Raw genomic sequence first — 17,500 nt, 5'->3', positions numbered from 1 at the left:
TGGCTGTATGCCCTGTGATGTCACATGTTAAATACTTATCAATGAGTTAAGCAAATAAATTAAGATTATTCTTATTATACAGTTGTGTTCTTTAACCTAGAAACTTGACAAGTGAGAGACAGTGAGAGACAAACACACAGTCACACTAACAAAAAATAGCCAAAAAGGTGATCAAAAAAGGTGTATATGAATTCTGCGCATTATGCGCGCGCACAGTGCAGTGGACAGGGTAGAAAAACAAAGGGACCATCGACTCCTGACACTGCTCCCAAAAGCAAAAACCACACGTGTTTGTGAATCCACGCCCTCCATCGCTCTAATGCGGCTGGACTTTAATCAGAGAGGCAGAGAGGCAGCACGGTCAGCAAACTGTGTTTGTCATTCACACGCACGTACGCACACGCGCGCGCGCCCACAAACACAGAGAGAGAGAGAGAGAGAGAGAGAGAGAAACACGTGAAGTCCACCACAGCTAGTGCGCCAATTAACGGAGCGCCGGGATCCCACACATCCAGGTCAACTGTTCTCACATCGGGAACAAAAGCGAAGCTGGTCCCCGAATACCCATTCCCCAATTACCCCACATTGAGACTTGCCGGCCGACAATGGCGCAGGTGAGAAGTTGTTCCATGACTCGCTGTGGGAGTTGGCAAGGGCACAATGATCCTCTATGGCGCGGGGTTGGGAAAGCTTCGCGGCCGTCACAGAAAATAACCGCGCAGCTGGTGGGACGCGCTTTGAGCGGTCTGTCTGAAGGCTGCTCTCGTTGACGTTAGCCGTTTAATTGCTTTCCCATTTTTACGCAGTGTTGATACTGCCAAATGAATGGGGTTTTAACGCAGTCTTAATTAAGACTGCGAAAGTTACATTTCCTACGATTACTTTGATTCACTGAATTTCAAATTAGTCTAGGTTTCCGTAATTATTTATTTATTTATTTATTTATTTATTTGTTTGTTTATTTATTTATTTATTTATTTACATTTTAGCCTGTGTGGATGTGTTAGCTCTTTCCCTATGAAAATGAAATTAATCAATGGTCACACAAGTGAAAATATTTCATAGTTGATTATTTGGTTGTTTCATTCTATTTCTAGATTTATGGTAAATAGCTTGCTAGCAAGCTACTGCTAGCCAGAAATGACCATTGACCATTAACTTGCAAGTTAACTTCATACAATCTCTTTATAGCATAGTCTACTCATCCTATTTTATGTGAATTAATTTGTTTGATTTTTGGTTGCTAATTCGACATGAAAGACACAGAACGTGGGACCGGGCAGCCACCAGCGTTCTATTGTGATGTGTGACCCCAGGGAAGGTCGTTGAGGCATCTGGCGGAAGGGTAGAGCCCCGCGCGTGCACGGAAATCCGCCGTGATTCACTGGTCCCGGGGCATTTATAAGTCATCACGCGCAGATGGAGCGGAGCTTGAAATACGTCGCGGCCCGTCCGGCTTCACGCGCAAACGCGAGCGCGTTCTATCGCTTTGATTTATGGAAGGGGTGAAATGCATCATGGGACAATCGCCTAAAGGGCAAAGGGCCGAATCTATTATTATTATTTTTCCCTCTCTCTTTTTTCTTTCAGTCTTTGGATGGTTGACCAATACCGTTCCCCCTCGTTTACTGTTGAATGACAGCCCCATCTCCGCCAGAGTTACCCGGCCGCAGTTACTCCCCCTGGGCTCAATATGATTTTGCTGTGATCTAATTTGCCATTGAGCCTGCAGCCATTGGTATTCCTGGCCCATGCACTGATAAAACTCGGTCAAAACTCAGAGGACTAAATCAGTTGGTGGTGCTGCACATGCACATTACCTGTGCTGCACATGCACATTACCTGCGCTGCACATGCACATTACCTGCGCTGCACATGCACATTACCTGCGCTGCACATGCACATTACCTGTGCTACACATGCACATTATCTGTGCTGCACATTACCTGTGCTGCACCTGCACATTACCTGCGCTGCACATGCACATTACCTGTGCTGCACCTGCACATTACCTGCGCTGCACATGCACATTACCTGTGTTGCACATGCACATTACCTGCGCTGCACCTGCACATTACCTGCGCTGCACCTACACATTACCTGTGCTGCACATGCACATTACCTGTGCTGCACATGCACATTACCTGCACTGCACATGCACATTACCTGTGCTGCACCTGCACATTACCTGTGCTACACCTGCGTTTCACATGTACATTTCCTGTGCTGCACATGCACATTACCTGCGCTGCACCTGCACATTACCTGCGCTGCACATGCACATTACCTGCGCTGCACCTGCACATTACCTGCGCTGCACATGCACATTACCTGTGCTGCACATGCACATTACCTGTGCTGCACCTGCACATTACCTGTGCTGCACCCATTACCTGCGCTGCACATGCACATTACCTGTGCTGCACCCATTACCTGCGCTGCACCTGCACATTACCTGTGCTGCACCTGTACATTACCTGTGCTGCACCTGCACATTACCTGCGCTGCACATGCACATTACCTGTGCTGCACCCATTACCTGCGCTGCACCTGCACATTACCTGCGCTTTGCTTGTGCCAGCTGTTAGGATTCTACAGTCCTCTTGTGCAATAACTGCAATGTCTTAGTTGCGTGACAAGAAGCACAGTGACTGCACATTTCTGAAGATCAGTGTGCACTAGATTGCCCCTTCCTAAAATGACCGTGGGTGTTGTGGCGATGGGACCGGCCGACAGGTAAGACTGCAAGTCCCAACTTTGGGGGCTGTGTGTTCCTGTGAATATGTTCCAAAGCTGTGAACCAAATATTTTACCCCACATGGCTGACTAGATCGCTCATCTCCATCTGCATGGCTGTCTCGCAGGGGGTAAGATGTGCCAAAATCATGATAAATTAACATTTTCATAAATAGGCTTATTGTACTTTGTATTCAGCTTGTGAAATATTATGGGTTTCAGAGCCTTGTTGCTATGTGAAATACACTGATACCAATTTAAGAAAGGACCATCACTATCCCTGGAAGTTGAGGCGGAAATATTTACCCACCGGCCTATATTAACCCAGTCTTCCCTACAACACAACTGAATGAACAAAACAATTCTCTCATGTTTAATACTGATGGTGCTGCTCTGTAATACAGTCAGCAATACGTCCTTCATGGGAGGAACTCTAATAGAGTACTTTTTACTCTTAGCAGAGTACATTTGATCCACATTGGCCTCTTATAACACACAGTGTGGATTTTAATCTGATGTTCATTACTGTCCGGCTGCAGGTAATTTCTTTACCAGGGGGAAGGGTGAGGGGTTATGGGCATGGATGTTTTTGGACATTTTGCCGCTGTTTCTGGTTGTACTGAAACTTTTTTTTTTTTTTTGACCAGGCACCTGTAAGGACGGCCAGGTGTGTGGGAGAGAGGCCGTTTTCTCAGGACCACACCTGTGTTTTCCCTCTAGGGGGAAAGGGGCAGACTGTCCCCGTGGGCTGTGCAAGGGGGGGAGGGGAGGGGGGCAGACTCGACCGACCCCTCTGGACAGACGCTGACTTTTCGGGGGCCGACGGCGGTGAGAAACCCCTGACGTGTTCCAGGAAGCGGTCCCTTTCGAAGAACAAAGGATGACCTCAATTCGGCGTGAAGCCCCGCCTATTGATTTTGACACCATTGGCAAAATAATCCCTCCTACCCCGCCCCCTTTGGAAGGAAAAAGACAGCTTGTCTATGTAGCAGATTTTTTAAAATGGCATCACCCCAAACGCACATACGCGCACATGCACATATACAAATGTGTATGGAGGCATGCACACACACACACACACACATACACACACTCACATGCACAGAGACATACATGCACTCACAGACATGCAAACACACTCACAGATACACACACACGCAAACATGCACACACTCACAGGCATATATACTCACAGACATGCACACATACACAGGCGTACACACATACACACACTCACAGGCATAAACCCACAGACATACACACACTCACAGACGTGCACACAGACACACACTCACAGACGTGCACACAGACACACACACTCACAGACATGCACACAGGCACACACACTCACACACACACACGCACACAAACACTCACACACACACACACACAAGATGATTTACTTGCCCCCTCCCCCCCCTGCCCCCGGCCATTTCAACATTGTTGCTGAGACTTATTAGCCCCTATAAGTCTCCAGGAGCCTCTGCCAAAAAACGGAAATTGACTGGCGTAGTAGGGAAGCGGAGAGGGGCGCTTTCGTCCTCGCGGTGAGCACCCTTTTGTTTGACGACGGGTGAGGGGGGGGGGTGGGGGGGGGGTTGGTCACCAGTGACGGGGGTCACCGCAAAATTAAGACGCACGTGATTTATCACCACGGCGATGGCCCTCGAAGTCTGCCGGGGAACGATCTGCTTCAAACGCCACCCTCTTCTCAGCTACGGAGACAGAAAAAAAGGGGGTCGCTCATTACCAACCTTAATGAGAGCCAGGAAGATTTCTAATGTGTAGTGTATCAAATAAAACCTGAACCCAAAAACATAATCCGATCAGTTTCACTTCTAAGGCGATTTTTGACAGAAAGCTGTCACGAAGATGCTTTACAGAGTAACCAGAAGGAAAACCGGACAAAAACCAGGCCTGAAACCCCAAAAAGCAAGCAGGTAAAAAAAAAATTCCCAAGTGGAGTGACAAAAACTCCCCGATGGGAAGAAATTTCGGGGGAAACCCAGCTGTAGAGGGGGACCCATCCTCCACTGTCTCCACTGAGTAAAGTAGCAATGTGTATGACAGTGCTTCTCAAACTCGGTCCTGTAGACCCACATTTATACTTGTTTATGTTTCAGCCAGTCTCTTGCTTAATCAAGGTTGCTGAATGCATTGCGTTAAGTTCTTTCATAATTTGTTCCTTAAACTTGCTAAGACAATTCAGGTTTAGCTCGTTATCATTTGCTTAGTCTTTGAATTCTTCATTGGCTTCCCATTGGTTAGTTTTAGTGACACACTTTCACCAATTCGGAACATACCGATTCGCCTCATCTTTAATTTGATCGGTTACAGATTTGTGTAATCATTTGCAATATAGCACAATAAGCTCAATGCGGCTATGGGACTTCTATTCTTCATGGCACGCACAGCTGTTTTTTGACATAATGTGGCTTCAGAGAGTCCGATCTATGAGATATGACTTTTAACGTGTGTATAATGTGTGTGTACCGGTGCTGCCCAGCAACATCAAACATTCACGTCCAGATATTTAGCATAAATCCAAGTCGCGTGTTTTACCTTCTGAAGAGCATATTCCTCAGCACTCATACGCTGCACATGCGCTCCCACGCGCGTTTCGGGTTTTTGTCAGATTTCGGATTCGCTTGCGACCGTAGGACGTAACGGAAAGCCCGAAGGCTCCGCGCGTGTATCCCTGACGACGCACATTAAAGTTTAAAAAAGGGTCACGTACGGGGGCCCCGGGTCCCGCAGCGACAGCTCTGGAATGAGCTTGTAAGTCACCCCCGAGCACCGTCAGCCCAGCTCAGGGGAAATGGGGATTGAGGGGGGGGGTTTGAAGGCGGCTGCTCCTGATAATATTTCACGGCGATACGGACAAGCCGGGAGTCGGCCCTATTTCCATTTTTTCGAATAAGCGGAACGTTACAACCCAGGGGGGACGAAGGGCGTCGGCTTCCCGCGGTCGCGCGGCTTCGCCCGTTTCCGGGGCAACCTGCCGGCACCTCACACCAAATTCCGCCAGCTCGCCGGCTACGATGGCCACGGAGGGTAGTGAGAACGCAAATGCTGTTCTGTCAAAAAAAAAAAAAACATCCACCTTCACCTCCCCTGAACACTCAAACAAGATTGGCATCAAGGCCGCTGTAAAGGGAATTTGGGTTTGTAACCCAAACGTTGCAGGTTTGAGTCCCAGGTTAGGACACCGGTGTTGTATGTGTGAGCAAAGTACTTTACCCAAATTGCTTTGGTGTAGTATGTAACAATGCAAAAAAAGGTTGTGTAAGTCACTCTGGATAAGAGCGTCTGTGAAATGGTGGCAATGCAATGTAGATGCAAAGCCCTGTATGTTCTCATCTAACAGACTGCTTTAGCGTGCACACGCCCTGGCGAGGTGGGGCAGCTCTGGTCTCCAGGTCAAGAAACATCGCACACATCAGTCAGAGGACGACAACATTTTATTCAAATTTGTTGACTCGACCAACTTCCAAATAAAGGAGAGATAGAGAGAGACAGCAAGAGAGATAGAGAATTAGAGAGAAAGAGAGAGAGTCTAACACAAACATTTCTCTAACTAAGAGCAATCCAAAGGCTGAGGTGCCAGTCATCTCAGTGTTCCCCATGGCTTGTGATTCCAACGTCCAGTTCCGGTAACTTTGCACTTTATTACGCCGACAAGATTTGTCCCACGTTGCATTTGTGAAGATAAAAAAAATATTGTTTTACAATGCAGATTGAAGAGAAAGGCTCTCTCAAGCTGTGATTCGGCTCAAGAGTTTTGGGGGTGAGCGCACAGCTTGATTGCGTACAGTGTCTTTGGCCCACAATGCTGGTTGTTGCTGGAGCTGTCCAATCATTTCACGGACTACAAATCCCATCATGCCCTTTGGGCCTTTGTGGTGGGAAGAGTGCTTGGATCCCAGTTCTCAGTTCCACCACATCTTCTACCTGTAGAGTTGTGAGGACTTGCACACTGAAGACCACCAGCCTCTTCCCTGGGGCCTCGCCCATAGTCTACAGAGAGTGTGTGTGCTGGTTTGGCGAAGGCTATAGCTGATCCTGTAAGTGCCACCAGAGGCCAACATGCTTACCTGTTTGGTCAGTTTTCCCGCCTCACCTGTAGCCTTGCCCTGCCCTTCTTTGGCCATAACCATTTAATCCTCTGCCAGGGTCTAGAAGGTCCACAGGCCAGTGTATGGACTCTTCTTCTGCTTGAGTTAATACCAGCATACACACATACACACACACACAAACACACAGCAACTAAAACTATGTGCCAGCAGGTAGTCTGTACATCAGATCCGAAGCTTCCGGCAGCTTCTGATCCCTGGATCAGCTGATTCAGAAAGACAGGAACGTGGCCACTGTGGTTCCTGAATCAGGGTTGAGCCTTCAGAGAGAGGTTTTTAAGAAAGTTTGAAATGCTTGAACTTTCCACTTGTGACAAATCGTGCTCCAGCCTTCTCAGCCAATCCCTTCTCTGGCTGCACGGGTCCCACTCAGGGCTGCACGGCAACAGACCGAGTGACAGGCAGTGTCTGTGACGCTATTGGGCGGAATAATGTGGGTGGGGCGGGTTCGGTGGGCGTGGTCTGGTTGGTGGGCGGGGTCCCTGAGCAAGTGTGCATGGCAATGTTTGTGACGGAGGGGGAGCGGTGCAGGTGAGGGCGTAAGGGACAGGGACAGGGATTGGGGGGGGGCGTGGGCGTGGTCAAGGCCCGTTTTCGTGGTATTGGAGAGGAAGAGGGCGGTCCCTCTGGACGGGCATGTAGGGCCAGTTGTAGCTGGAGCCGGAGAGCAGCATGTCGCGCAGCAGGGTCTCGATGGGCGTCTTCCCCACCAGGCGGACGAAGAAGAGCTGCTCGATGACGGGCGAGGAGACCACGCGCAGGGAGGGCAGCCGGAGGAGGAGGCGTCCGAAGCGGCTGGGCTGGCCGGGGTACTGGTTGCGCACGTACTCCTCCAGGGCGCACTGGGACTTCTCCTGCACGCTCTCCACGTGGGCCACGTCCGACAGGCCCATGGCGTCTGCAGGGGGGGAGAGCGCACGCAGGGTTTTAGAACGTTAGTCAGGTTTGACAACAGGCTAATGTCTAGCCGTGTGTAATTACAGTCCTGGAGGGCTGGTGTAGGACTGCCACCGGGGACGGGGGGGGACGGGGGCAACCGGCCTCTGAAGGGGGGGGGGGCGTAATAGTCTGTAAACTTGTGGTAAATATTATTGTCCTGAGCCCGGGAATTTCACCAAGAAGCTCTCGGCAGCCATGTTTGTGCTTCTCACTCACTTTATTGGTTGGTGCGTCTACTTACAAGGGCCATGTCACCTACAACAATTAGTGCAATTATCTCCTTGCCATTACAGTTGTGTAGCCAGTAACTGTAGAGTTTCTGCAGTTGTAATTAAACAATGCACAGCTGTCATATTACACTGCGAGGCATGTCATGACTGTGCCCTCTATCCCAGCGTTCTCATGGTATATTTCTCTATGTATATGTGTGTTTTCCATTCTTAAAAAAAAACTAAAGTAGACTTCAGGGTCAGGCAGGGATTCAGGAGCTGTCATTGTCACTGAGTGCAGTGTTATGTCATCGCAGAAATGCGCCAGCAGCTGCCGAGGACCGCGGGGTCATCAGGCGGAGGCAAAGGTCAAAGTGCGACGCTCGCACCCCCTCCTGTCAATCACCTGAGGTGGGGAACGCTGCGGGGGCGCGATCCGAGACCTGCTCGCCCTCCGGAATGGCGGGGGGGTCGATGGGCGGCAGAGCACCTTCACACCCCTCCACCCCAACCCCTACCCCCTACTCCCCAACCCTCTACCCATCCACCCCAACCCCTACCCCCTACCCCTCCACTCTAACCCCTACCCCCTACTCCCTAACTCTCTACCCATCTACCCCAACCCCTACCCCCTACCCCTCCACTCTAACCCCTACCCCCTATTCCCTAACCCTCTACCCATCCACCCCAACCCCTACCCTACCCTCCCTCCAACCCTACCCCCTCACCTCCACCCAACCCCTACCCCCTCCTAACCACCCCCTCCTAACCTCTACCCATCCACCCCAACCTACCCCCTACCCCTCCACTCTAACCCCTACCCCCTACTCCCTAACCCTCTACCCATCCACCCCTACCCTACCCCTACCCTCACCCCAACCCTACCCCTACCCTCCACTCTAACCCCTACCCCCTACCCCTAACCCTCTACCATCACCCCAACCCCTACCCCCTACCCCCCTCCACCCTACCCCTACCCCTCCACCCCTCCATCTAACCCCTACCCCCTACCCCACTCCACCCCTAACCCCTACCCCCACCTCCCTACCACCCCTACCCAACCCCTCCACCCCTACCACCCCCACCCAACCCCTACCCCTACCCCACACCCTCCACCCACTCCCCACCACCCCACCCCCCACCCCTACCCACCCTCCACCCAACCCCCCCACCCCACTCACCTACCCCCCCCACCCCCCCCCCTCCCCTGCCCCCTCCAGTTTCCCTCTCCTGTTAGTCTGTCCCAGTCGGTCACAGCAGGATACGTGGTGTGTGTGTGTGTGTGTGGGGGGGGGGGGGGTAAAGAAAGGAGGGGGCATAGTTACTTGGGCAGGACGGGGTTGGCGTTGGGGGGGGGGGTGGATCAGATAGATGCCCCGGGCTGCAGGGGTTATGTAGGTCAGCGCTGGGCCTGGTATCTAACCCCATTCGCGGGTTTTTTTCGGCATGCATAATTCAGCCGTGGCGATGACGGGGGGGGGGGGTGGGCTGCTAGCTCTCAATAATGGATGGAACACATGAATAAAGCGAGGGCTGACAAAAACAGCCCAGAGGAGAGGTGTTGGCTGAGCCTTCCTGACAGGCTTAGTGGAGAGTGAAAAAGTGCCAACTCCGAGAGGAAAAAAATAAATAAAAAAATCTAAATCACGGCTATCCGGACAGCTGCTAACTTATCCCACCTGTGTCTATCTGCCCCTGATATCCGCTGTGCGATTTCACAGAGGAAACCACGCTACGATGCACCCCAGCAAGCATATGAGGTGAAGGACTGTTCTGTTATTCCAATATACAATTTACGACAACATCATTGCTGGAGTCAGATTGAATTACTGCTTGAAAGTACAGGTCCATATCTGGAGTGTGTTAAAGGTTCAATAACACAATCCACATTATGCCACAAACATAATATTCCTTGGTAACTTTTTCTGTTGTTGATTCTGTAGGTTGTGGCTCCACCCAATCAGAACAGATAAGCTTGCTAATATTTGACTGACTGACTGATGACTCACTGACTGTCTGTCTGACTGACTGTAGACTGACTATCTGATGAATGACTGAGTGATTGTAGACTGACTGTCTGATGACTGACTGATGACTGACTGCAGACTGACTGACTGATGACTGACTGCAGACTGACTGTAGACTGACTGTCTGATGACTGACTGACTGACTGTCTGATGACTGACTGATGACTGACTGCAGACTGACTGACTGATGACTGAATGTCTGTCTGACTGAATGACTGACTGTAGCCTGACTGTCTGATGACTGACTGACTGACTGTAGACTGACTGTCTGATGACTGACTGTCTGACTGACTGTAGACTGACTGTCTGATGACTGACTGTCTGACTGACTGTCTGATGACTGATAACTGCCTGACTGACAGGCCGAGCAGTGGCGGCCGGCTGGAGCACTGACCGGAGGTGAAGAGCACGATGGACTTGAGGCAGGAGTACTCGGCCGTGTCCACCTGCAGGGCCTTCAGCTTCTCCACCTGCTCCTGGAAGACGCGGATGTGGTCCATGAAGGCCACCACGCGCTCGGCGGACATGGGCGAGGCGTGCAGCCCGGCGGCGGCCAGCAGGGGCGCCACGTGCAGGGGCATGGAGCACTGGGCGGCGTTCAGCACGAACAGCTCGCTCCACGACATGCGCAGCAGCGTCACCTAGGAGACGGCGACAGGGGAGACGGCGCGCTCAGAGCCGGGGCCGCTGCCGGAGGGCACCACGGAACGGCAGCGGTCCAGGAGACGCCGTCACGGGCCGCCGGGCAGCCCACCCTCAACCCCCCCCCGCAAATATCCCCTCGTTCAGCCCTGACACTGCACCATCATCGCTCCTTTACCTACAAGGGTGGGGCGGCAGTCTAGCAAAATGGGTAAGGAGTTGGTCTTGTAACCTGAAGGTCACAGGTTCGATTCCCCCGGTAGCTCAATTCCGTTGTACCCTTGAGCCAGGTGCTTAACCTGCATATATCCAGCTGTATAAATGGATGCCGTGTAAATGCTATGTAGAATGTTGTGTAAGTCGCCCTGGATAACAGCGTCTGCTAAAATGCCTGTAATGTATTGGTTTAGTCAGAACGGATGTAATACAACATTTGAAATGGCAAAAGCTTGACACTTCGAGTAAAAAAAACACCCGTACATCCCAGACCTTTGAAACCTCCCTGAAACCCCCTCTCTCTAAGGAGCGCTCCAGTTAGGCGAGGGAAGCAGGCCATGTGGCCCACACAGGCGTCAGCTTGGCTTCCTAAGACACGGGCGTCAAACTCTAGTCCCGGAGGGCCGCAGCGTCTGCCAGTTTTTCGGGATGTTCTCGTCGGGCGCAGGTGGCTCATTTAGGTCATCGATTGGCTAAAGAGTCCGCACACCTTGTTGCCAGGCCCCCCCCCCCGGGAATTTAGGGATTCCCGAACATCCTTCTTCTGGCTGGTTGGTGGATTTGGCGGGTGGGGGCAGGTTGGGCAGCATTACATTACATTTATTTGGCAGATGCTTTTATCCAAAGCGAAGTACGATAAACGCACACCAAAGGTCATTGGAACAACTACATAACGCAAGTTCGATAAGGTACAATACTCATTATGTAACAGTTATTCGTAGCCATTCACAAGTCCAGTTCGCACAGTGAGCATCGGCTAGGTCAGAAAGTAATGTTAAGCCAAACGAAACACGAGTGGCTAAACAGCACTTAAATACCTTCAGTTGAAACTATTCGAGAATTAGCAAAACTACAGACCGCAACTTAAATCAGTCACTGAGTGACTGCACACAACTATGTTCTCTAACTAACGAACATCCATCTATTTTCTATATCCGCTTGGGCAGACTCGGGAAGAACATGCAAACTCCACACAGAAAGGCCCAGGCCAGCATTGAAACGCGGCAACTTCTTGCTGTGAGGCGACAGTGCTATCCATCGCACCACTGTTCCACCCTAACTAACGAACAGCTCAAACAGAAAACAAGAGAATGATACGCTTAGCCGCATGCTGCAAGTAGAAGACAACAACAATGGCGACTGAATTATCCAGAGCGACTTACCCAAGATCACACAGCATTTACATTCCGATTATACAGGTGGATTAATACTGCAGCAATGCAGATTAAGTTACATTACATTACAGGCATTTAGCAGACGCTCTTATCCAGAGCGACTTACACAACTTTTACATAGCATTTTTTACACTGTATCCATGTATGCAGCTGGATGTATACTGAAGCAATTCAGGTTAAGTACCTTGCTCAAGGGTACAACGGCAGTGTCCTACCCAGGGATCGAACCTGTGACCGTTCGGGTACAAGCCCAGTTCCTTACCCACAGTGCTACACTGCCGCCCCTTGCATTTCTTCAGTACATAAGTGACTGGAATCAGTCCCTTTAGGCTAGGAGGCCAGTTCTCTACGCTACGCCGCCGCCGCCGCCGCCGCCTCACCTGGTCCATGAGCTGCAGGTCGGGGAAGAAGGGGATGTTCTTGGCCCACTCCACGGCGCTGAAGAGCAGGCGGGCCGCCAGCTCGCAGATGTTCTCGATGCCCATCAGGTTGGCGGACTGCGCGCACTGGGCGCCGTAGCGGGTGGCGGGGTACGGCTCGGCCCGCAGCAGCAGCGAGACGAAGCCCGACAGGTAGGGCGGCTGCCCGCCGAACGCGTCGCCCCCGTTGGGCAGGTACTGCTGGCCCGGGCTGGCCTGCGAGTTAGACATGCGGCCTCTCTGGACCGCTGGGGGATAGAGAGGGAGGACGGGGGGAATGGGAGGGAGGGAGAGAGAGGGAGGGGGAGAGAGAGAGGGAGGGAAGGGGAGGGAGGGAGAGAGAGAGGGAAGGGGAGAGAGAGGGAGAGGGGGAGTTTAAGTTCCCTTTATTAATAATTTTTTTTTAAAAAGAATTTTAAAAATCCTAATTTCTGAGAGAGAGAGAGAGAGAGAGGGACTTCATAGACCAAATAAAGCAGTTAATTACACAGCTAACTGACCTCAGCGGTTTTTTGTTGTTTTTCTGCTGGGTTTGAATTAGTTGCCGATCTCAAGGTGAACACAAACACCGGCTGACCCTGCAGGCCCGGGGCTGTAGGCCGCAGTCTTTTAAACAAACCCGGTATCGATCAGAGCTCTGGATTAAACACACAGTTTATTTGCCCGAGGCAGACGAGTCTGGCGGCTCGTGTTTTAGCGCTTAGCGGTATCGGCGGCGGAGCTCTGTGACGCGTGCTGGGCGGGGCCTGCGTCTGCACAGACGGGGCCGCGCGGGTCAGGGACCACCGCCACGTCGCCTCGCCTCTTGCACAACACACGTCGGTCCACAACGCGAGTTCAACAGAGAGCGTGGCTTTCTGTGGACAGTTTAACTGAATCTGAATCCTGAACCCTGAACCCTGAACCCCGATTGAACCAGAGCTCATACTGTAGGGCTACTCAGTTAGCGACCGAGCAGGGGTACTTCAACGGTAACGAGGCGCTTAAACTGCAAAAATGGATCGCGGTAAATGTCCATGTACAAAACATAATCAAGGAAAAGCACCTTGGATGAAGCATGCAATTCAAATTCAAATTCAAAAAGCATTGACTTTTAATGGTCTATATTTTTACAGCATTTAAAAAGGAATTTTTATTTGTTTGTTTCTTCTGGTTCTTCAATTAATTAATTAAATGACAATTATCAAGATCAAATGTGTTCTCCTGAAGCCCCACCACGCCCCGCCCTCCGTCGCGTGATCATGTGCGATCCTGCGTTACCGTGACGAGAGACAGTCGCATTAGCGAGAGAAAAAAGTGTGTGTGTACAGTACAAATGCACAAAGGTCCTGCTGCACTCTCCCAATAAATAATGGAGACCAGAAGTGCGCTAGGGGCCGTTTCTCACACTTCAGGCTTTGCATACGCCCGGACGGTGTGTGGCGGGTGGTGCGGTGGGTAGTTGTTTGGCGGTTGGTGGTGTGGCGGTTAGCGGGTGGTGTGGTGGTTGGAGGTTGGTGGGTGGAGGGTGGTGGGTAGTGGTTGGTGATGTGGTGTGGTGGTTGGAGGTTGGTGGGTGGAGGGTGGTGGGTAGTGGTTTGGCGGTTGGTGGTGTGGCGGGGGTGGTGGTGGTTGGAGGTTGGTGGGTGGAGGGTGGTGGGTAGTGGTTGGTGATGTGGTGTGGTGGTTGGAGGTTGGTGGGTGGAGGGTGGTAGGTAGTGGTTGGCGATTGGTGGGTAGTGGTTAGCAGTGGTTGCCGGGTGGTGTGCGGTGGGTGGGGGTTTGTGGGTGTTGTGTGGTGTGCGGTGGGTGTTGGGTAGCAGTTGGCAGGTGGCGGGTGGTGCGTGCTGGAGTAACTCTCCACCATTTCATCCCCCATAAGCGCCTTGGCAAACTGCTCATTTTGAATAGTGCCATTCAATCGCTGCGCAAAGAACTGCTGTGCACCTCTTGCCTTTCTATGCCCATAACTTTCGATAGCTGTGTATTACATAACATCTTCTGAACATAGGGGTGAGTAGCCAATGACTTGGACAACTAATGTAACAATTCGTATCCAAACAGGGAACAATAAACCTGTGTGATTCATGACTCAGAACACATCCTTTCCTGAGAAGCTTCTGGGTAGTAAAAAAAAAAACAGGCAGTTTGGAAGATTGACTGTAGTGTAGCGTAGCGTAGCGGTTCAGGAAGTGAGTTTACAACTGAGAGGTTACGGGTTTAAATCCCAGTTGGGGCATGGTTCTTGTACCCCTGCGACTGTTACTTAACCTCAATCGTTTTTGGCAAAACCTCCCGTTGTACGACGGGACCGTTCTCTTTTCTGTCGCTCTCAAACTAAGCTTTCTAAAATGCTCTGGATATGGCCGTCCGCTAAGCAACCTGTTAACTAAAGCCTGCCAGGACTGGTGTCTCTACAAATGTCACTGGCCACGACAGTGGATGGTGTGTGCAAAAACACGCTGTGAACCTAAATCTGGCCTTTAGTTAAATAACGAGTCCGGCCGCTGGCTAACCAGGCTAAGCCAGGCAAAGCGCCGAGCCACAACGCTTTCAGAGGCAGCGACGGGGGCGGAGCTTCGCACCTGCTGTCGAGAGCCGCGGCTGTGGCCGGCGGGACGCCAGGAGCACCCGCTTATCCTGGTCCTGCAGCTGCCAGTCATCCCTCCCAAAAAAAAAGTAATTCCAGCAGAGAGTGAAACTATCCCACCCGCTCCACGTGTGGATGAGGGGCTTTTTTTTTTTTTTTGCCAAATCTGCCCCCTGAACGCCCCGCCCCTTCCCCCATGAGGTGTCCTGGAAACAGGGAGAGGCATCTGTTTTGGATTACAGAATGAGGGGGAGGGAGAGGGAGGAGGGTACACCAGCGTGATGGCGGGAGAGAAAGAGAGTGGAAGCGAGAGGGATCGAACAGGACTACAGGGGATGAGCACAGCAGCGAAACTCTGCAGTCCCACTGAACATTTTTTGCGGTGAAAAGTCAGAGAAACACTGCGTAGGTGTTCAGGTGCAAACCTGGCTACATTTTGGCACAAAAACGAAAGTTTCCCAGCTAACTTGGATGTAGCCAGGCTATATCCCGGTAAAAACCTGAGCTATACTGGGGTTAACCAAGTCTGTTTCCGTCAAAACGTCGCTCGAGCTAGATCTCCACCCCTCTAGACGTTTAGATTCCGGCTTTTGCTCACTGGAGACTCATCGCCCAAAATTCCCCTGTCAGTGGCCTGCTCGGGTAGCCTCAAACTCAGGCTCAATCTCTTCAGCAACCAGAAAGGGAAGTTAGCAATTGGTCAGACTGGTTTCCCGCAATCTGACTGGTTCTGAAAAAGTGTTAGCCAGCATTATGTTATCGGTAAACTGTGGTTGGCTGGAATCGCTGCTTCCTGTTGGAGCTCCACCTACAGAGTAAGTAACTCTCCGCAACTTGGGGGGACCTATCAGACATAAGGCTAACAGCCTGGTCGTGTTCATACAGCCGTAAATTTATTAGACCACGTCCATTTAACGAAGAAGGACCGTAAAGGTCAAAGATGGGCAGAGATGGAACTGCTTGGAACGGAAGGGAAATTTCAGGCCAACTGGAGAGAGATGGGGCAGAACGGGTTTTTAAAGCTTAGTTGAGCAAACAAACTTCCACGTGCAAACAGGAAGGAAAATGCTCAAACATCTATGTGTGAACCGGTACTGAAAAGCTCAAGTAAGCTAGGAAAAAAACTGCTTACAAGTAAGCACTGGGCCTCCATTAGGCAATGATAAATTCTGCTTGGATATCAGAAAGTTTTTTTCACGCAGAGAGCTGTCGATGCGTGGAACAGCTTTCCAGTGCATGTAGTAGAGGTACAGACCTTTGAATAGACACTACTTTTGAGGGGAAATGGTAAGCCTAGATGGGCTCAGTTGCCTGAACTCATTTTGATGTATTCTTATGTGATGCTGTGCTTTATTTGATTTGTTTCTCCTTTATTTAGCCAAGGTAGCCACGACGGATCAATGTCTCTTCTGCAAGTGAGCCCTGGAGAGTACATGTCTTGTGGGAGGGAACCGGAGTACCCAGAAGGAACCCACAAAAAACACGGGGAGAACTCCGCACAGAGAGGATCCAGCCGGCTGGGACTGGAACCCAGAACCTCCTTCTTGCAAGGCGGCAATTCTGGTACAAAATATTAAAAATGCACAGATGCAAAAAAAAAAAAAAAAAAAACAGAACAAAAACAAAACATATTCATCGTGATATTTTCCCAAGGATCCACATACGTACAGTATGTTTGCTGTAAAAGACTTCAGACCCGCATGGTGGGTGCAGCATAACGGTAAAGAGCTTTGAAATGAGCCACTTAAAAGGGCGGGAAGAAGAAGCGTAAATGGCAGCCATTTTAAAAGCAAGTGAGTCACCGGTCTCTTTCACACATCCCAACATACATCACCCTGGCGACTGACCCTGCGTCCGCCACTCACAAGAGGGGCCAAAATCTCGGCCAGTCTGAGACTGTCGAGTCTCAGCTGGAGTTCTGCTGTTCGCACTCCGCCAGGGGTGACAAGATATAGGCTAAGACAGTTCTGAGGTCACCCTATTGGTAGAAAACTCCTCTGGTAGAGAGAAGCTCCACCAATCATGGAGAACTTTGGTAACAACCAACAGGACAAAGCCAACGGTGATTGGTGGACACCACTTCCTGGATACCCAGGGGGAAAATAAAACAAGCGGCTCCATAATAAATGTCGGTTACACCGTCAACTGTGCTCACCAGTGCCACCAAATGGCCACAAGTGGAAACCATCAGAGGAAAATAAAGGAAAATGATCGAGTGATCATTCTGCTGCTTTTGATCTTCACAGAGCTGTCTGTAGGATTTTTCTGGCCCTAAGCAAGAATGTTTGAGGACCGACCGATCGAAGGTGAAGGACGCAATCGTGGACCGGGTGGCGGGCGAGGAGGTATCAGGGGTGAAGGAGGAAGGAATTACCGGGGGACCATTCGCCACAGAAGACACATAAAAAAACAATACTGCGCAATTAAAATGTCTT

At 50.9% G+C, this 17,500-nt stretch overlaps 1 protein-coding gene across 1 annotated transcript in view; it reads right to left on the bottom strand.

The window, feature by feature from the left end:
• Positions 1-6,179: 6,179 nt before the first annotated feature.
• Positions 6,180-17,500, bottom strand: part of LOC135260242 (nuclear receptor subfamily 2 group F member 5-like) — a 20,691-nt gene continuing 9,370 nt past the window's right edge. Inside the window, exons 2-4 of the mRNA XM_064345480.1 lie at positions 12,458-12,744; positions 10,439-10,685; positions 6,180-7,767 (exon numbers count right to left, since the gene is read on the bottom strand). Coding sequence (XP_064201550.1) covers positions 7,451-7,767; positions 10,439-10,685; positions 12,458-12,744 — 851 coding nt within the window. The 3' untranslated portion in view covers positions 6,180-7,450. The remainder of the gene's footprint in view (positions 7,768-10,438; positions 10,686-12,457; positions 12,745-17,500) is intronic.

This window comes from Anguilla rostrata, chromosome 8 (genome assembly GCF_018555375.3).
Source record: "Anguilla rostrata isolate EN2019 chromosome 8, ASM1855537v3, whole genome shotgun sequence".
NCBI lineage: Eukaryota > Metazoa > Chordata > Actinopteri > Anguilliformes > Anguillidae > Anguilla > Anguilla rostrata.
This window is presented reverse-complemented; position numbering and strand designations above follow the sequence as displayed.